This window comes from Euphorbia lathyris, chromosome 5, assembly GCF_963576675.1.
Source record: "Euphorbia lathyris chromosome 5, ddEupLath1.1, whole genome shotgun sequence".
Taxonomy (NCBI): Eukaryota; Viridiplantae; Streptophyta; class Magnoliopsida; order Malpighiales; family Euphorbiaceae; genus Euphorbia; species Euphorbia lathyris.
Window position 1 is genome coordinate 74979894 of NC_088914.1, and position 21401 is coordinate 75001294.

The following is a 21401-nucleotide window of genomic DNA, read 5'->3' on the forward strand; positions in this document are numbered from 1 at the left end:
TATTGATGAAAAAATAATAATATAAAAACCTACTAATTAATTAAATGAGTAAACACTTTAATTTATTATTAGGCCATAAAAAACAAAACAAGATTAATTAAAAAATTTCCCGGTAAAACAGGCGAGGGACCCACATAGGGGCAATTCGGGAAAGATGGACACTCCAATTCGCTACATGTAACAGCATTGACCTTCTTTTTAGTAATTTTATTCCTGGTTTGGTCAGGACAGTGTGCAGTATACACTAACTGCCGGTAGCAGAAGCCATGAGCGCATTGAGCTGTGAAGCAGAAGGAAAATGATAGTGTAATGAGTTTTTGCTCTTCTCTCTTCTCCTCTCTTCTTCTACCTTCTGCTGCTCCAATTTTTCAAATCCCTTCTCTTCCCCTCTTATTTCTTTAACCCCCGCCAACCTTTTCCTCCTCCTCTCTCGCTCTTAAAATACTACATCTTCTCTCAATCCATTTTCTAGATTCTAATCCATCTGGTTTGGTTTGACTTTGAACGATTAATCACCGCTTATTCCTCCTCAGTTTCTGTTGTTCGTCGTTTTCTTTTGATTCCCGATTTGCTTCATGGAGACATCGGAGAATTGTAGTGTTAAGGTTGCACTTCATATTCGTCCGCTTATCGGCGATGAACGCGTTCAAGGTTGCAAAGAATGTGTCATTGTTACACCTGGGAAGCCCCAGGTATCCTGCATTTTCTATTAAATTAATTTTGGGATTTTGGTAATATTATCAGATTAATTAGCCGTTCATACTAACATATAGTGGAATTTTATTTTTGTCTAACTATATGATGGACGATATTTTGGTCCGCTTATTGCAGTTGGATAATTACTAAAGTAAGTTGTATTATTTGGATTCTGATAATAATGTCATCTGAAATATTTGGGTTGAGATTCCATGACTGAAAATCCAATTTGTCTCTGCGAAATCTTAAAAGAATAGAAAAAAGAACTAAATCTGATAGTATCGCTCCTTATGAGCTGTGATTACTTTAAGCGTGCAAATTATAGATCCTATTGCATTTGTAATGTTGCAGGTGCAAATTGGTACACATTTTTTTACTTTTGACCATGTATATGGAAATGATGCTTCTCCATCATCCACCATGTTTGAAGAATGTGTTGCTCCACTTGTTGATGGTTTGTTCCAAGGATACAACGCTACCGTGCTTGCATATGGTCAGGTAAGTATTTGTGATGTAAAAACATAAGTTAATTGAATATGAACATATATATTTATGTGGTCTCTTTTTGGATTAGTATTTTACATATATATGCATTGCAGACAGGGTCGGGGAAAACATATACGATGGGGACTAACTTCAAAGATGGTAGCCAGACTGGATTGATTCCGCAAGTTATGAATGTATTGTTCAATAAGATTCAGACATTAAAGCATCACTCAGAATTTCAGTTGCATGTGTCATTTATTGAGGTAGGTTTACTATGAATTTAAGTCCTAGTTATGTTGTACGTCCGGTATTCATGTGCAAAATGCATTGATTGCTTTTTTGGGGCCATCACTTTTACTACGATGAAAAATCCTATTTAATGACAAAAGATGAATTAACAAGTAATGAGTTGTTAGTTGACAACATCAGTATGACGAATTACATTTGGGTTTAGATTTGGTCTCTCCGGGTCAACAAAATTCTTTAGATGCAGAACTTGATTAGTTCAACATCCCCATTTTTTCATATTACAGGAAGCAAGTTCCATTTCAAGTTTCAATAATAAATGACTACACTCTGTGGAATTAATCATTGATGGAATTAATCAGTTGAAGTTCCAATCATAAATGACTACACATAGATATTACCCATTTTTTCATTTTTCCCCCATTTCTGGTTAGGAAAAAAGGCTTTTCTGAGTAGAGAATCAATCTTTGTGGTGTGTGCCCCTTTTTCCCACCCTAAAACAAATATAATGACCCAAAGTTAAAATAGTCAAAATTCCTGATCTGAAAATAAAGTTAGCTGCAGTAACATATGCTCCAGTATCTTTTCCTGTTAATTTTTTTGTCCTATTATAATCACGTAGCAGTTCAGAAAATAATTTGCAGAAGCCTTGAGATAATGCATATGGTAGCAAGTTGGGTTGGCATCCCATCTCATGCATACGGTGATCTTTATCATAGGTGATCTTTTCACCAAGAAAATAACAATTGGGTTTTGATTTTGAAGATTCTAAAAGAAGAAGTCAGAGACCTGCTGGATTCTGTATCTGTGACTAAATCAATGACTGCTAATGGACATTCTGGGAAAGTTTCTGTTCCTGGGAGGCCCCCAATACAAATTCGTGAATCGTCAAATGGAGTTATAACACTAGCAGGATCAAATGAAGTAGCTGTCAGTACATTGCATGAAATGGCTGCTTGCCTGGAGCAAGGATCATTATGCAGAGCAACAGGAAGTACAAATATGAACAACCAGTCTAGGTAACGTCCTACCAAGTTCTCCTTCCTGGTGCAATCTAAGATTATTTTATTCTGTGTAGTGTAGCTCATGATTCTTTGCTTTAAATAGTTAACTAATTTCTTAGTGTCCTCATTTATAAAATGTGAGAGAAGGCTTCAGATTAAAATCATAAGAGGCTATATAGATAGTGGAGCCTCTGAAAGAAGATTGGTATTGATGTAGCAATCTTTTGAGAATGGTATTTTGTTAGTTATCTAAACTCTTTTAATAGTTTTTGTTTATTCTTATCCCAATTTGGTTGAAGAAAATTAATTTGGCCGAAATTTTTGTATAGAGATAATGGATTAATATGGTAGTGAGCACTGTTATTAGAACCTTACGATTCGTGAGATTCGAATGGATTCAGCTCTATTTCGAGGCAAAAAAACAGAGTCAGAAACTCAAACTCTCTATCTCCACTAAGTTATTAACAAGAGTTCAATTTGTAAATTAGTTTTGTTAGGATCTGGATTTGCGTTAGATTTGAAATAAGTATTGGTTGACATGATTTCTTTTTTGACATTAAAATTGCATTTCTAGACTAATATTTGATAAAATTTTGAGTTTAACATGGTAAATATATATATATATTTTTTTATAGTATTATGAATTTGAACTGGCAGGGGAAGGCTTGCCCCCAATACACCCTTGTGGTGGGACCCCTCCCCGGACCCTCGCTCAGCGGGGACGCGTAGTGCGACCGGGCCGCCCTTTTATTATGAATTTGAACTGAATCTTACCATTCATGATTCACAAAATGTGGATTTCCATTCACTGAGTCGTGATTTGACAACTATGGTAGTGGGGCTTATTTCATTGTATATGTCACCAGCTAATTATAATCTAATGGCATGGCGTTCCCTTCTGCATGTTGTTCATAGTCGGTCGCATGCAATATTCACGATCACATTAGAACAAATCCGCAAACTGCATTCAGTTTCTCCTGTTAATGACAATCCAGATGAGGATATGGGTGAGGAGTATATCTGTGCAAAGCTCCATTTGGTAGATCTAGCTGGATCTGAGCGAGCAAAGAGAACTGGTTCTGATGGTCTCCGTTTAAAAGAAGGTATGCAAATACATATCATACAATTACATTATTCTATTTCTGTATTACATTTTCTTACCATTATACATTGTTTCTGGAATAATTATGACCACATATTTGTTGTTTTCATCATATATTATTTGCATACAGGCATACACATAAATAGGGGACTTCTTGCTCTTGGTAATGTCATCAGTGCACTTGGGGATGATAAAAAGCGGAAAGAAGGAGTTCATGTTCCATACCGAGATAGTAAACTGACTCGACTCTTGCAGGTTAGACTTTAGCAGTTTAATCTATCTATCGGTTTTGATCTGGGAAATGCATAAATATTTTTGTTAATGATTTAGCAAATTTCCTATCTCAATATTATATCAACTAGTACTAATGCTTAATATTGTTAACCTATGTTAAGCATGCTTACACTATTTTGGAAAGCAGTTGTCGAAAAATTAGTATGACAATATTTAGTCTTATAGGTATGATGAAGAATTCTAATAGCATTAAAACTTCATAATTTTATGCATACTATGTTGCCAATACTGATAAATACATTTTTCTAAAATATATGTACTTTGTGCAGTGAATTTTAAAAATTTATTTTTAGGGTTGTGAACTAATTTTACATTAGTAAAACATGAAATTATATCTTTTTGTGCATCTGGGTTGCTCTATTGGTTTGGTCTATAGTAATTTTTGGATGGAATAGTATCTCATGAAGATATCTTCTAGAAGGTCCGAGATAAGGGATTTTCACTGCTTATGAAATAGTATCTCATGAAGATATCTTCTAGAAGGTCCGAGATAAGGGATTTTCACTGCTTATGAAATAGTATCTCATGAAAGTTTTAGCTTTGCTGATAAAGCAATGGATTAGTTTTAACCGAAACATATTCCTACTCACTCTTGTTCTAATGTTTATCTATGTCATACGATGCCTATCTCTTTTCACATATCCTTGTTGGCTTTATCTCTTCCCCCATTTATAGTATTAGCTCCAATTTGGGGTTTGACATGTGCTTCAAGTATACACCATGACACATTATAGGATGTCAAAGAAATTTTAAGAAGAATACTGCAGAGATGTTTTAACATAATGCCATAATTCTCTGGTATGTCATCGAAGAGCAAGCTCCATGCTTCTCTAATTTGTTATTCCTGCTACCATGTAAGTGAGTCAGTTTGTTTGAATCGGCTTGTTACTCTGCACAGATTTGTTACTATTAAGAACTGCAAGCAAGATACCGTTCTGTTACTGGCTGGGGAATGGTATAGTAACTGTAGAATAGTTACTGATTTTTTCTTACACTCTAATCTCTGAAAGGTATCTGATTGATCTCATGTGTCCTATCTCAGGATTCACTTGGTGGAAACAGCAAGACTGTTATGATAGGTAATCTGTATTTTGTTTTCTCTTCAGATGCTGTATCATGACAGTCTGGGACGCTCTCTAGATATCAGGGTTACTTAATGTCTTTCGTGTAAAATATTTTTATTCTCGTCTTGTTTATAATAAAGATTTGAACATCTGACAGCTTGCATCAGTCCTGCTGATATCAATGCCGAGGAAACTCTGAACACTCTCAAATATGCAAATCGTGCTCGAAACATTCAGAATAAGCTTGTTGTAAGTTTATTTGTTCATCACTTCGTTATATGATCATTCCCCTTTTCTCTGCTATACATGCGCCTGTGCATTGTAAAATTGCTATTGATAATTACCTATACCTCTAAATCTTTTCTTGGTGCAGGTCAATAGAGATTTAATATCCAATGAGGTGCAACAAATGCGCCAACAGGTAAGGTACCTACAAGCAGAACTTTGTGCTCGGGGTTCTCCAACAGATGAAGTCCAGGTAATTGAGACCTTCCAGAGATACCATCATCTTTTTATTTTTCCTTAATCAAGATTAGCATTTTCTTCATGAACATGCATTTCTTTGTGAAACATTTAGTGAATGAAGCCTTTGCTTAGCAGGTCCTGAAGCAAAGGATTGCCTGGCTTGAGGCTAGCAATAAGGACCTTTCTCGAGAACTTCATGAATATCGCAGCCGTCGTTCTGTTGTAGAGCAGTGTGAAATTGATTCCCAAGTACGCCATATGGCTGCATGTGATGTTGTTTTACTCTAATACTGCCTAATATTTATTGATAGATTTTGAGTCATGGATATTTATTTAAATCTTAGGAAGGCCATTCTAATTTTGCAAGAAGTGATGGACTGAAGAGGGACTTCCAAAGTATGGACTCATCTGACTATCAAATAAATGAAGAAACGTCAGGTAAGTACTTGTTTATTCGAGTCTGGGCCATTTTTGAACATTGACACTGGGATTAGGATTGAACAAGCTGCATCTTTAGATATAGAGTGGGTAATATTTTTTTTTGTTTTTTTTGTCACTTCAGTTAGCTTCCTTACTGGGGAGTGGCTTGAAATGCATAATTATATAATATTTTCAAGTTATGAAATATCACCCAGCTTTAGATAAAAATTCTCAATGTTGGTCAAAATTATGTTTTGCAGGTAAAAATTCTGGGGATATTGATGAAATAGCAAAAGAGTGGGAGTATGCACTCATGCAAAGTACCATGGATAAAGAATTGAATGAGCTTAATAGGCGTTTAGAGCGAAAAGAGGTTACTTTTTTGGCTGTTGTTTGATCGTACACATACAACTGATGAGTAAATATTTTTATTTATTTTTCACTTTTTCTGATGTGGAATGAATAGTAACTGAATCTTGAACAAGCAATAAGTTAGCCCTATGTTTATATCTGTTGTTGTTAATAGAATTGGTGCTTACCTGGGATTTTATCATTTTATATAGGCATCATATTATTTTGAAGTTCTTGATAGTCCATGGTTGCATATTGCATATTTAATCAAATATTGGGAATGGCTTCTATAGGTAGAGGATTTTAATGGTAGTCATTTTAGGGTCGTTTTTCTGAATTTATTATAATCAATTTTTTGAACTTTCTGCAGCATATAAACATCATGATCTTGTCAACTATAATCTCATGTACGGAAAATGGAGGTGTTTATTATGATTACTAATGTTAAAGCTTTGTTTTGAAACATATAACATTGGCATGGGTAAATAAGAGTGATATTATGGAAAGACCTATTATCAAACTTCGAATATTTTTAAATTATTACTCAAACTAAAAAGCTTAAACTGTTACATAAAGACTTCAAGAATAGTTTTATAATTTTAACACACCCTCATATGCTATCCTCTTTGGCTTAAAGTTTGAACAATTATAGACTCGCATTATAATGTAATATAATTAATAAATAGGGGTTGACAAGATTCAAACTCAGGCTATGATACCATGTCAAAGAACCACTCTACATACAAGGTTAAGCTGATGGGCACATAATCTTAGGATAGCTTTCTTATCTCTATCAAACAAAATTGCTTGTTTCCTATTAGTGAAGCTACTTTGTGCTTGCTACTTGTATTATCATGTTTCTGCCCTAAATTGTCTGACCATGAACTTAAAACATTGAAACTAGCACCATGGCCTTGATTCATTTTTTTTTTCTGGAAATCAATTATCTCTCAGTGAAAGAGTGGTGGGAACTCTTTTCTTCTTTCTCCTATAGGTAATTATGATCCTCATTTTGCTCTTCTTCATGTAGTCTGAGATGAAACTATTCGGAGAGGTTGACACTGAAGCTTTGAAACAGCATTTCAGGAAGAAAATCATGGACCTTGAGGAAGATAAAAGAGTTGTACAGGTCCAGTTGAACATTTTCAAATTTTTATTTATTGCTGTGCCTTTAGTATATCTGGTTGAGACTAAGTTTAACTTCAACAACAGCAAGAGCGAGATTGTTTGTTGACTAAAATTGAGAACCGTGCTGCAAATTCTAATGGTCAGACACTGAAGACACAAGATATTGATTCACAAAAATCGAAAGCACTGGAAGCACAAGTGAGTTTATGTTAAACTATGTGATTCTATCATTATGAACTGTAGGTCAGATTAAAAATCCTTTTAATTCTTTCAAATTTCAGATTTTAGATCTTAAAAGGAAACAAGAAAACCAGGTTGACCTTTTAAAGCAGAAACAAAGAAGTGAGGAAGCAGCAAAGCGGTTGCAAGCTGAAATACAACATATCAAGGCCCAAAAGGTGGTTTGCTTTCTGGCGCCGCAAAGTTCATGCTATCCTCTTGTAACATTTACAGTACGACTTTAATGTGTGCCCTACTTTTACTTTTTAAATTCTGTAGGTTCAGCTGCAGCACAAGATAAAACAAGAAGCAGAACAATTTCGACAATGGAAAGCCTCAAGAGAGAAGGAAGTGCTTCAGGTGCTTCACTTCAAATTAACTATGAGTTATGGGTTTCTCTGACACATGTCTTGCAAAAGAATACCGTGTGATATTCATGGCGAAGATAACCTCAGGGACTAAACGTTAAGGATAAAGGATTATTAAAATGCTTTCTTTTTTGTGTCCTTCTTCAACTGAACTTTGAAGAAACCTATTGAATTTGTCTCCATGTCCCAAAATGTTAATGATTTATATTTTTTGGATGTACATTATTTTCTGTTATGAAGTTGTTTTTCTGTCTGCAATAGTCTCTAGTATGCTCCAATGCTTTATCCATAATATTATTGAATTTTCATATTCTGATTGAGTTTTTCTTAGATGTCTTTTTTGTTGTTGCTGTATGTCTCTTGATGGATTCTTACTTTTTCAGTGATGCTTTAGTTTGAACTTTAATCATTCTCTGTTGATGTTTTACTTATTTCTGCATTTTTTCCTTCACTCCTGCTTTAGAAACTTGATTGCCCTGGTCAGGCTTACAATTCTTCCATATTATTGTTTGGCTTGCTAGCCCATTTTAACTGTATTATGGTTTTTGCTCAAGCAGCTAAGGAAGGAAGGCAGAAGAAATGACTACGAGCGACATAAACTTGAAGCACAACATCAGCGACAAAAATTGGTAAAAAATTAACTTTCAAGAATTAAGTATTAGCCATTAAAATATGGTAGTGCCTCTAATAGTTGAACATTGCAACTCTTTTTTTTGTCCATCTAGAATAGTCTTATCTTATTTTATTCAATTTACCGTGGTTGAGTGTTGGAAAGAAGATGATCATCAATTTTGTACTGTTCTTGTTTGATGACCAACTTTTTATGTGATTGTGTCAGCAATTCAACATTTTTCTGTGTATGTGTCTCAAGAACTAAGTTGGTCCACTGTAAAGAATAGTGTCAGATCTTGTTTATTCTATATGCGATCTAGGAACTAATTAAGTAAACTGGCCTAAAACATGCCCGTCTTAATCAAAATAATATATATGTATATTTTTTAATTTTAGTCTGATCTATTAATCAAATGAGAAATCAATAAAATTTGATAATTTTCTTCAGACTGGATAATGTGTAATTTAAGAGATTAGACACAATTTGATTTTTATTTGGTCTGATTACATTAAATTTTAGGTTTCATAAAAACGTATGATTTTCACAATCTAAATAAAATAAAGCAGGTTTTACATGAAAAGGATTGGAATAGCTGGATAAAATTGACAAGGATTAGAATTTAGACTCTCCAAGTATCACAGAATTTAGAGAAAAAATGGTTATTACTTCTTAGTTTGATACATTGAGGGTGTAAAAGCCGTGTAAAATAGAGAGAAATACATGGGATACCATATAGTCTAAGAGACTACATACATATATTAAGCTTAAGATGAATACACATATTATACAAGATTCTCCCTATATTACTCCTACAATTAAGCAAACATAGAAACCCTACTAGCAGCCATCTAGCTGTCACAGCAGCCTTAGCAGCCTAAGCAACATTACATTTATTATAGAGGAAATATATACAATTAAAAGGCCCATGATGACTGGGGTGGAAAAGCGAACTGTAAACTACATTCTTTCTTCGTACCTGAATTACTGAATAAAATTTGCAGCAGAATCAGCAGACTTATCTGTTCCAGAGCTGTGCCCGAAGAAAGATTTAGAATTTGTAGTACTCAATGAAAAGAAGGAAGTGTGCAGACAGAGCAGCATAAACAAATATATCATCAACCTAACAAACCATGAAACCTTATGCTTTCCTTTCCCACTCAACTTCAAGGAAACTAGAAGTCCTTATTGTGAAGAGATGAAGACATATTCATATCCACAATTACTTTCTCTAAACAATCCTTAGATCTAATATCATTTTCTCTTAAATGCTTAAAGTTTGTTTGATTTTTCCCCTTTCTGGTTAATCCACATGTTTTGAATGCTGAAATTTAATGCAATCGATGCAAATATACTCTTTCTTCAAGGTTCTTCAAAGAAAGACAGAAGAGGCAACAATGGCTACCAGAAGGTTGAAGCAGCTTTTGGAAGCTCGCAAGTCTTCATCGCGTGAAAACTCTTGTAATTTTCCTTTTTTTTTTAAATCTTTTATGTAACTTTCCAAACATTCAGAATTGCTGATTCTTTTGCATTTTCTCGCAGTTAATTCCAATGGACATGCATCATTACAGGTAAATAATCTAAACTTTAATGATTCTTTATGGTGTCATTTGTTGTCTTTCTGAATCCAGCAATCTATGTGGGTTGGCTGCATTTAAATAGCGCTCCTAATCATGGTGAACATGGAAGAAGCTCTAATTTCATTTCAAAAAGATTACGATATGACAAATCATATATTTTTATCAGAATTGAGCTGGATGGCTATGATTCTGATTTTCTAAGAGATCATTAAATGGGGGCTGCAAAACTTTAATGATTCCTTATGGTACAACATTAACTTTGAGTTGTACTTCTAGGGAAATGAAAAATCTTTACGAAGGTTGCTTGATCATGAACTAGAAGTCATGGTGAATGTGCATGAAGTTCGTTTTCAGTATGAGAAGCAGAGACAAGAGTATGTCCTGTGCATTTTTCTTCACATGGTATCCACACTAAGTTGTTCCGAATGTTCTTGAATGATTTGTTCTGGAAATTATTTATGCAGACACACCAAATTGGAAGACGAGTTAGCCTTGTTAAAACAAACTGATCAGTTAGATTCTGACAGTAGTTCGCGAAAAGGAAAGAATGGACATTCCAGGTACGGTACAATTATGTTCTTCCAATAATTATCTGTCATTAGGTTACCTGCAAAATATTATTGATTGATTGGATTTAAATTTTTGTTGGTCCCAGCAAAATAAGGACAAGCCTTGTGGTTGCATATCTAAGGTGCACAGTATTAGCATCTAATGATCAGATATTGGTTTTTCTTTTAACCAAATTAGGTTGCATTTGATGTCACCACCACATGCAAGAATGGCAAGAATATCTTCTCTGGAGAACATGCTGAGCATATCTTCAAATGCATTAACGGCAATGGCTTCACAACTTTCGGATGCAGGAGAAAGAGAGCGTTCCTTAATCAGTCGAGGACACTGGAATCAATTACGCACAATGGGAGAAGCTAAGAATCTTCTTCAGTATATGTTTGCTACTACTGCGGAAGCAAGGTGACATAATGAAACTGGAATGATATTAACCTTTTTTGTTTTCTTGATGCAGTTGAAATAATTTATGTTATACGTTTCTTGACAATTTAAATAAAACTTAATCATCCAATTTTATCTTTTTTTTTTTTGGCGCAACAAACGTTGTTGCTGTGTGATTGAGAGGTCACGGGTTCGAGTCTTGGGAGCGGCCTCTTGCCAAAAAAAATTGGTAGGGGAAGGCTTGCCCAGTACACCCTTGTGGTGGGACCCCTCCCCGGACCCTCGCTTAGCGGGGACGCGTAGTGCACTGGGCTGCCCTTTATTAAGAGGTAGAGGACAAGGAATCATCCAATTTTGTCTTATAAAAGTTAGTTTGTGCCAATTTATTAAGTGAAAAAAAGCCTTCTATTTACGGCCATCTGACTAATCTTTGATCTATCAATTTTCATTGGGTTCTGCCATTGCCTTTTATAATCAGACGAAGTAGAAAAAGAAAATTATGCAAGTATGAAGAGAAAATGAGAATTCTTTGCTGTTTCATGGATTTTGGATTATTTATTGTTTTTACCTTGTACATCCATTGAACTTTTTTTTTTTTTTTTTTATCATTATTATTTTTCCTTTTGGATGTTGGGATTCTTCTATTTTCCCTAGTATTTGAAATCAGATTAACATCTTCTCAATTTTAAGCAAGGGCATATAATGAACCTGGAAATGATTTTATTTTCTATTATTAACCTTTTTATGCAGTTGAAATAATTTATGTTATACGTTTCTTAACAATTTAAATAGACTCAATCATCCAAGGTGACATAATGAACCTAGATCCTTATGGTTTTTCCTAGTATTTGGAATAAAGTTAACTTCCCATCAATTTTAGACGTTCACTTTGTCATATTTTATTAATGGCCTCTTTCGTGGTAGTTATTGCGTTCTTCTAGTGTGAACTAATTGCATCAGTTTAATATTTATAGAATTAAGCATATATATCGTTATTACTGAAGCATTTAGGGTTTTCTTCTGGGAAATGCAATCACGTTGGTACTTAACAGGTGCCGATTGTGGGATAAGGATATGGAAATTAAGGACTTAACGGACCAAATGAAGGAACTCATAAATCTACTGCAACAAAGTGAGGCTCAGATGAAAGAACTTGCTGAGGAACAAAAGATGAAAGAACAAGCTATTGCTATTGCCTTAGCTACATCGTCTTTGGTGAGAATATCTGATAATTATATCTTGTTGATTGTGTCTATTTTAAATTCTATGCTTGCCCATTTAATTGGGATATACTAACTTATTTTTGCATTAACTGGAGAATTTTTTTTCTAAGAAACTAAATGTCAAGTTAAATATGATAATGCAAAATTCACTAATCATCCTTTGTAACTTCATATCCTTGTTACATAATATTTTTATTGAATGAATGCATCTTCAATATAAAGTGTCAGATGTTCAATGAAGGACCTATGAGGCAGTGGCCATTGAATGAAAAAACTAAAAAGAGGAGATACTGATGCTGTTTTTTTTTGGATTTATGAATGGAGATAACAGGGTGGCTCATGTACTTCATCAACACACTATTTGGACAACTCGAGTGGTCCTTTGTCTCCTATGTCACTTCCAGCACCAAAGCAACTAAAATTTACTCCTGGCATTGCTAATGCATCCGCCAGAGAGACTGCAGCATTTCTAGATCTTACACGGAAGGTAATTTCTTCTCCTACTTGGACTTCGGATTGGTCTTGCCTTGTGAATATAAAAATTAATACTGTGAGTACAGATGGTACCAGTTGGGCAGTTGTCAATGAAGAAACTGGTAGCTGCTGGACAAAATGGAAAACTCTGGAGGTGGAAGAGAAGTCATCATCAATGGTTATTACAGTTCAAATGGAAGTGGCAGAAGCCTTGGAAGCTCTCTGAATGGATTAAACACAGTGATGAGACAATCATGAGATCGAAGCCTCGTGCACAGCTCCTTGTTGATATGATATGACAAAACCTGATGTTTCACCATCTTGCTTACTGCTGTATAGACATTTTGAATCCCACAAATAGTCTGATAAGTGGCTGATTAAAACCAGGAACAATTGAAGGTAATTTTTTTTGAAAATATTTACCTTAATTTATGAAGGCCATGGCTACAAAGTACATGGTAGCTCTTGCCATGGGAAATTGAACTGGGCGATTCTTGTTTCGTATTGCACTTGCGTGAAGAAAAATAATTATTTTTGTTGTAAAATGCAGGCATGTTCCTGGATTCAAATTGGACTGCAACATAATTTAATTCAACTACCTTGTGCTGATGAGCTCTAAAAGGTTCTGGAGAATAGCAAAATGGTTGAGTGACCGGACTCTACATGATCATGCATAGCAGATGATGTGGTTCTTGATGTGTACTGGCACTTGATTTTGCCGTAGATAGATCTATTCTGCTAAATTTTTGATGTTATTGCCATTTTAGTTGATAGAAAACCATTTCTACTGCCTTTTTTTTTTTTCTGAAAGTTTGTACCAATTTTACTGTATATATGTTGATCTTAATGGGTACATGTCAAACAATATAACTTTGTTTCCTCATGTCGTTAGCATTTTCTTACATTTGCAAAATCACTGTTGAATTTTTCTGGAGTGATAGTTCCATTCCTTCATCTGGAATGCTTTGGAAACACAGCTTTTATAAACAGGTTAAAAGATTGGTTTCCAGCAAGAAAAATGATTTAGAATTCCAGTACAATAAAGGCATAAAAGCCTTCAATTCACATGAATTTCTTATACAAATTTCCGAGATGGTGTGTTGTATAGTTATACAGTGCCATTGGGTTCAAGTGTAAATAAAAAGAAAAAATAGAATGAGATAGAAGATGAGGGAAAAAAAAATGTTCATCTAAAGTATATTTTCATTGTTCTTTTAATTTTATTCCCCCCTATGTATGGTATATATGCACATTTTGCTACTAAATTCTATGATGCAAAATGTGTAGTAGGCTAAGGCTTAAAACATAAAACTTAATATTGAGACACCTGCTCAAGATTAGACATGATGATCTTAAGAACTTTTTTTTTTTTACACTATAAGTTGGAGTTGGTCTGCTAGAAATAAGCTGGTGTTACAGAATTTTCCTTTTGATGTGAATACAGTTGTTGATAGAGTTACTTATTATGTTAAGATGAAATTTATGTATACAACGAGCCAATTAGATCAGTATAGGATTGATTGAAGTCGGAGTTGTTTTCCTCGATTTTCTCCTTATATTTCTTAGGAATTTGCAAATCACTTAGTTTAACTTCTTTCTTGACATCATGTAATTGACAAGGAGCGTGATGCCTTGGGATTGCACAATTGCTCCTCAAACGCAGATGAAAAGAAGCCGTCTTTACATTCTGAAAGACAAAGTAAGCTTCCCAATTACTATAAAAAATAAGAAATATTGTGCAGATGGTTGTGTCAAAACCATTTCGTTTTACATGTTATTTATGGAGATCTGTATACCTTATCTGTCATGTTTCAGGTTTTGCAGCACCTTCTGATACTCGTTTTGTGATTAATTCTTATAAAGTAATAGGCCAGACAGAAACATTGCAACTGGAGTTTTATATTTGCATCCATGCATATCATCATTATTAATTGCTACAACTTCCCATTGCATTAACCTGTGCATCATGTGGATGAATTTGAGCAATAATTTATTAGGTGGCTCAAAGACTTGTTTCCTGTTTCAATCACACAAACCACCTCATAATTGTCAGATACACATGCATTTACTGTGAATCAATATTATAATACAATTTGATGCTGATTTCTCTGTCTGTCAGCTACGGAACCAAGTCTCCTAAATGTATATATTTATATAACAGACAATGATGAGAAATTGGTGGATCTCTAACTCAAACTAGGAACATTACAGCTATTACATACTATAATTTAGATGGAACCTATCATCTCTCTTCCTTGTATATAACCAACTATTCAGTAGCTTAAACACCAATTTCATTTGTACATTCACATCCACCTTCATTAGCTTTATTTTCACCAACATAAAAATGGCTTCTTTCCATCTCCGTTCCATAAGTTTTCCCTCTAAATCCCATCCTCTAACTGCAAGTCTCAAGAAGCAACTTGAAAAATTGAAGAAATCAGAATCAGAATCATCAATTGGCCAGAAGTTAGGCGGCCTGAAAGACTTGTATGAATGTGTTGATGATTATCTCCAAACTTTCTCCAATGAGAAGCATAACCAATCTGTAGATCAGGCACTGAATGGATCAGTGAGAGTATTGGATATGTGCAGCACCACTAGAGATTTTCTCTCACAGTTGAAAGAATGCGTGCAGGGCCTAGAATCATCTCTTAGAAGAAGAAGATTGGATGCAAAATCCAGTTTAAATGAAGTTGATGAATACATGGTAGCTAGGAAGAAACTGAATCAAGTCATTATCAAGTGCATGAGGAAATTCAAGAGACAGGACAAGAATTGCAGAACTACATCCTCCAACGATAGCAGTGACATGATTAGCATGTTAAAAGATGCTGAAGAAATTGGTGTTACAGTATTTGAGTCCATCTTATCTTTTATTTCTCAGCCAAATGCCAATTCAAAGCTCTCTGGCTTCTCCATTATCTCTAAATTGTTGCAGTCAAAGAATTTATCATGTCATGAGGAATTTGAAACCAATGAAGTGAAGAAGATTGACACACAATTGATGGTATTCAAGTCACACAAAGACATGAATCAGATGCCACAAATTTTGAATGGATTGGAGGAATTGGAGAAGAGCCTAGAACAAGTAGAGGAAGAGGTAGATTGTGTGTATAGGCGATTGGTGAAAACCAGAGTTTCCCTTCTCAACATTTTAAATCATTAGCTTTCATCACAGCTTTTGTATAGAAAACAATTTTGTTCCTATATGTATATATCATATACACAAGTATAGATACTAATATTCAAAACATTCCGTCAATTTGCTCTCTACCTTATTCCTCATTTACATTCACTCAATCACTAAAGAAATTGTATATATGCTAGAGTCTGAGACTTGCCATGCATTCAGATTTGTCACAAGATTTATTCTTCAAAAACCAAAAAACTGAAATTGTGTAATTCTCAATGAGTATTATTTAACGTAAAAGCTATTAATTTAGCTGTACAGAGATTGGATAAACTAGATTGTTACAACTGAGTACAATTCAAATTTAAACTTTAAACAAAATATCTTTCTAACCTAATATACTGAATATTAACAATAATATCTTATCAGCCCCCCTCAAGTTAAAGGCGGGTGAAGCTGTAACTTCTCACGAAGAAGATGAAAACGAGACTTGGAGAGTGGCTTAGTGAATATGTCGGCGATTTGGTCCAAGGTGGAAAGATAGGAAACTCTCAACTCTTTCTTAGCAACCTTGTCACGGACAAAGTGAAAATCAAGCTCCAAATGCTTTGACCGTTCACGAAAGATTGGATTCGCTGTGAGATAAGTAGCACCAAGATTGTCACACCAAATGGTAGGCGTGATAGGGTATCCAATTTCAGACATGAGCATTTTAAGACAAATGATTTGAGAAGCAAGTGCTGCCAAGGCTCAATATTCGGCTTCCGTGGAAGAGCGAGACACAGTGGGTTGCTTCCGAGAGCGCCAAGAAATGAAATTAGGACCAACATAGACTGCATAACCTGATGTGGACTCTCGATCATCTATCTCACCACCCCAATCAGCATCCGTGAAGCCTGTAATACACCAATTGGTGCTTGTAGTAAAACGCAAACCATGTGAACGTAATGAAGAATTCGTTTCATAGCTTTCCAACATTCAAGGCTTGGTTGATGCATATAATGACTAACTTTGTTCACAACATGTCAGGGCGAGTAATCGTAGCATATTGGTTCACCAATAGCTTGAGATAGTTTGATTGAAGTGCACGCTGGTGTAGAGACACCATTAGATTCATGCATAGAGGCGCGAAGAAGAAGATCATGGATGTACTTGTACTGGTGGAGTGACAAAGTCTGAGAACCCCAATGAGCCTCAATGCCAAGGAAATAAGACAATTCCCCAAGATCACAGATTGCAAACTTGGTTTGAAGATAGTCAAGAAGACGAGTCACAGTGATGGAGCTACTTCCGGTGACCAAAATGTCATCAACGTAAATTAAACAAAAGATGCGAACACCTCTGAAGTAATATAGTGAAGAATTTGCTTTCGAGCATGTAAAACCGAAATCAAGTAAGACATTTGTCAAGCATTTATGCCACATTCTCGGAGCTTGTTTAAGACCATATAAGCTCTTTTTCAGTTTGCACACATGATTTGGAAATTGAGGGTTAACAAAACCAGGGGGTTGCTACACAAGTGACAAGCTCATCAAGGGTGGCATGTAAAAAGGCATTGGACACGTCTAATTGGTGAATGAACCATCCGTGAGAAACTACAAGACTTAATAGATGTCTGATAGTTGTGGGTTTGATTACGGGACTGTATGTTTGCTGAAAATCAACCCCAGGTCGTTGATGAAACCCTTTGGCAACAAGCTGATCTTTATGCCTATTAATAGAACCACCAGGATTTTAACTTGATATGAAACACCCATTTACACCCGATGATATTAGATGCACGATCACAAGGAACCAATTCCCATGTTCCGTTGTCAATGAGAGCATTATACTCTAGGTGCATAGCCTCACGCCACTTAGGATCACTAACGGCCTTAGTGTAACATATTGGTGTAGGTGGAAGAGAAACAGTAGCTTGAAGAACTTTAGGCTTTGAGTTACCCGTTTGGGACCTGGTAACCATTCGCTGAGGGTGTGATGTCATAGGGGCTGACTGTTTTGATTTTTCATGGCCCTGTTCATTATTTCCAGACCGAGTTAACACAAGGGTGAGAGGGATGGTTGGTATTGTTGTGGAAAGTGTGGATGTTGTTGAGTCATTATGTGAAAAGTGGAGTTTGAATTAATAGTTGGCTGGCTATTAATTGGGTTCATTGTAGTAGTTGTGATGGTAGTTTCTGGATTAATGATATTAGTATTGGGCAAGACTATTTGGGTATCCACCTGAACAACAACAACAAAGCCTTAGTCCCGAAATGATTCGGAGTCGGCTAACATGAATCATCATATAAAACCGTGAAATCAAGTCGTGTCAGTGATAGAAATTCGCTCCCTCCACTCCGTCCTATCCACTACCATATTTTCCTCAATTCCCAGTAAACTCATATCACTCTCGATCACCCTCCTCCAAGTTTGCTTAGGTCTTCCCCTACCCCTCACCACTACATCCCTTTTCCACTCTTCGGTTCTCCTAACCGGCGCATCAAGCGCTCTACGTCTCACATGACCAAACCACCTTAGTCGGGTTTCTCTCATTTTATTCTCAATAGATGTGACCCCTGCTTTTGTCCTAATTATTTCATTACTCACCCGATCCTTTCTCGTATGACCACACATCCATCTCAACATACGCATCTCCGCCACCGACATCTTATGGATGTGACAGTGTTTCACTGCCCAACACTTCGTACCATATAACAATGCTGGTCTGATTGCCGTGCGGTAGAATTTTCCCTTCAATCTATTAGGCATGCCGGGGTCACAAAGGAAACCCATAGCACTCTTCCACTTCGACCAACCAGATTTAATCCTATGAGCAACATCTCCATCTACTTCTCCATCCGTTTGGATAATAGATCCTAAATACCGGAAGCAATCCGAGGCCTGAACAACTCTCCCATCTAGGGTGATTGTCCCTGCCTCCCTACTCCTATGACTGCTAAACTTACACTCCAAATATTCTGTCTTACTTCGGCTCAACTTAAAGCCTCTAGATTCTAGAGTTTGTCTCCATAGTTCCAACTTCCTCTCCACTCCTTCTTTCGTCTCATCAACCAACACAATATCATCTGCAAACAACATGCACCATGGTATACTATCTTGAAGTGAACTTGTTAGTTCATCCATAACGATGACAAAAAGAAATGGGCTTAGTGCGGAACCTTGATGCACTCCAATCATAATAGGGAACTCTTCAGTCTTCCCAACACTAGTACGTACACTCGTGTATGCTCCCTCATACATGTCCTTTATGATGTCAATATATTTCCGTGAAATGCCTTTCCTTATCAAGGCCCACCAAAGTACTTCCCTTGGTACCTTATCATATGCTTTCTCCAAGTCAATGAAAACCATATGCAAATCTTTCTTCTTATTTCGATAGTGCTCCATTAATTGTCTCATTAGATGGATGGCTTCCATAGTTGATCTTCCCGGCATAAAGCCAAACTGGTTTTCCGAGATCTTCACCGTCCTCCTTAGCCTTTGTTCGATCACTCGCTCCCAAAGTTTCATAGTGTGACTCATTAATTTGATTCCCGATAGTTGGCACAATCTTGGACATCGCCTTTGTTCTTATACAAAGGGATTAAGATACTTTTCCTCCATTCTGATGGCATCTTATTGTTTCTCCAAATTTTGTTGAAGAACGTCGTCAACCATTCGATTCCTCTTTCTCCCAAACATCTCCAAATCTCAATAGGGATGCCATCAGGTCCTACTGCTTTCTTCAACTTCATCTTACTTAATGCCATTTTGACTTCACCTTTTTGAATTCTCCGCAGGCATTCATGATTTATCATATCTTGATGGATACTTATATCTCCAACATCTTGTCTGCGATCTCCATTAAATAAGTCATCAAAATAGGACCTCCATCGTTCCTTGATATCTTTATCTCCAACTAGGACTTTCTGGTCCACATCCTTCACACATTTAACTTTTCCGAGATCTCGCGTCTTCCTATCTCTCATCCGAGCAATTCTATATATGTCTCTTTCCCCTTCTTTCGTATCCAATCTTGTATACAGATCCCGATTCACCTTTGCTCTAGCATCTCGTATGACCTCCTTTACTTCCCTTTTAGCCTCTTTGTATTTTTCGTAGTTCTCGTCACTCCTACATTTCCCCAATATTTTATAGGATTCTCGCTTATTCTTTACTGCTTATCGTACTTCTTTTGTCCACCAAGATGTGTCCTTACCCGGTGGTATGCTACCTTTAGATTCCCCTAGAACTTCCTTCACTACTTCCCTTATACTATGCTCCATCTTAGTCCATATCGAATCTATATCTAAATCCATATTACAAGCCCAAATATCTTTTTTGGTCATCTCATCCACAAATTTTTGTTGATTCTCCCCTTGCAACTTCCACCACTTAATCTTAGTCTCCACTTGTGGTGTTCGTTTTCTTATACATTTCCTACTTCGAAAATCAAGCACCACTACTCTATGTTGGGTTGTCGTACTCTCACCAGGGATCACCTTACAATCAATATAACTCTTTCTCCAAGCACTCCTTACTAAGAAGAAGTCAATTTGGCTCGCATTACCGCCACTCCGATAAGTCACTAAGTGGGATGTTCTCTTCATAAACCATGTGTTCATGATACTCAAGTCATAGGCTGATGCGAATTCCAAAATATCATTTCCTGCTTCATTCTTATCTCCAAAACCATACCCTCCATGAACACTCTCAAACCCATCTCGCCTAGAACCCACGTGTGCATTGAGATCACCCCAGTACCATCTTTTCATCCCTAAGAACCTGTTGCACCACTTCCTCTAAGTCCTCCCAAAAAGCTTGTCTTATAGAGACATCTAATCCTATTTGTGGCGCATATGCACTAATGACATTCACAACCTCATCCCCTATCACTAGCTTAACACTCATAATTCTATCGCTCTTCTTAGACACCGCTACTACATCATCAATATACTCACGATCAATAAGAATACCTACTCCATTTCTACCCTTATCATTTCCTGAGTACCAAAGCTTATAACCCCAAGGAGCTATCTCTCGAGCCTTGGCTCCAACCCACTTGGTTTCTTGTAGGCACATTATATTTATTCTCCTCCTCTTCATAACATCTACAATTTCAGCTAATCTTCCTATCAAAGAACCTATGTTCCATGTCCCAAAGTGTAACCTACTACCCTTACCCCTACCCCTACCATTACCGTGGACTAGCTTATTTACCCGCAACCTTTGCATATTTGACACCACCCCCGGGTCCTGGGGTGGTGCGCCGCTTCGGGACGACGACCTAGCAACCCTTGCACATTTATCACTACACCCGGGTCTAGGAAGTGCAGCGCGTCGCTGAGTAGGGAACGCTCCCACGATATTTATATTGTGGTTCATGTCATAAGATGTGGCTAAGTTTTACGCTGGCTGCCACAAACCTACCGCAACCCTCTTCCTTTGTCCGGGCTTGGGACCGGCTGTAAAAGCCACCAAATGACTCTCACAGGTGGAGTTGGTATCGACCTGAACATGAGAATTAATTTGGCAAGAGGTGGTTCAGCAAGCATTAATCAATTAGATTGGAAGGGTGGTGTTGATTCTAATTATTGAGCAGTTT

At 36.4% G+C, this 21401-nt stretch overlaps 1 protein-coding gene across 3 annotated transcripts; it reads left to right on the forward strand.

The window, feature by feature from the left end:
• The first annotated feature begins 229 nt into the window (after positions 1-229).
• LOC136230187 (kinesin-like protein KIN-4A) lies at positions 230-13564 on the forward strand. Of its 3 annotated transcripts, XM_066019166.1 has the most exons (26): positions 230-692; positions 1048-1194; positions 1296-1445; positions 2194-2447; positions 3348-3535; positions 3665-3789; positions 4871-4907; positions 5050-5141; positions 5266-5370; positions 5493-5606; positions 5702-5795; positions 6038-6150; positions 7159-7257; positions 7341-7454; positions 7538-7654; positions 7755-7835; positions 8401-8472; positions 9821-9914; positions 9996-10024; positions 10310-10407; positions 10498-10593; positions 10781-11005; positions 12037-12199; positions 12539-12694; positions 12768-13080; positions 13232-13564. In XM_066019166.1, the coding sequence occupies exons 1-25, from the start codon at positions 576-578 to the stop codon at positions 12978-12980; spliced, it is 3093 nt and encodes a 1030-aa protein (XP_065875238.1). In that variant the 5' UTR covers positions 230-575; the 3' UTR covers positions 12981-13080; positions 13232-13564. The 3 variants fall into 3 exon arrangements, with proteins under 3 accessions (XP_065875238.1, XP_065875239.1, XP_065875240.1); XM_066019167.1 differs by lacking the exon at positions 13232-13564 and having other exon boundaries at positions 12532-12694; positions 12768-12906; XM_066019168.1 differs by lacking the exons at positions 230-692; positions 1048-1194; positions 1296-1445 and having other exon boundaries at positions 2315-2447; positions 3428-3535.
• Positions 13565-21401: the final 7837 nt, after the last annotated feature.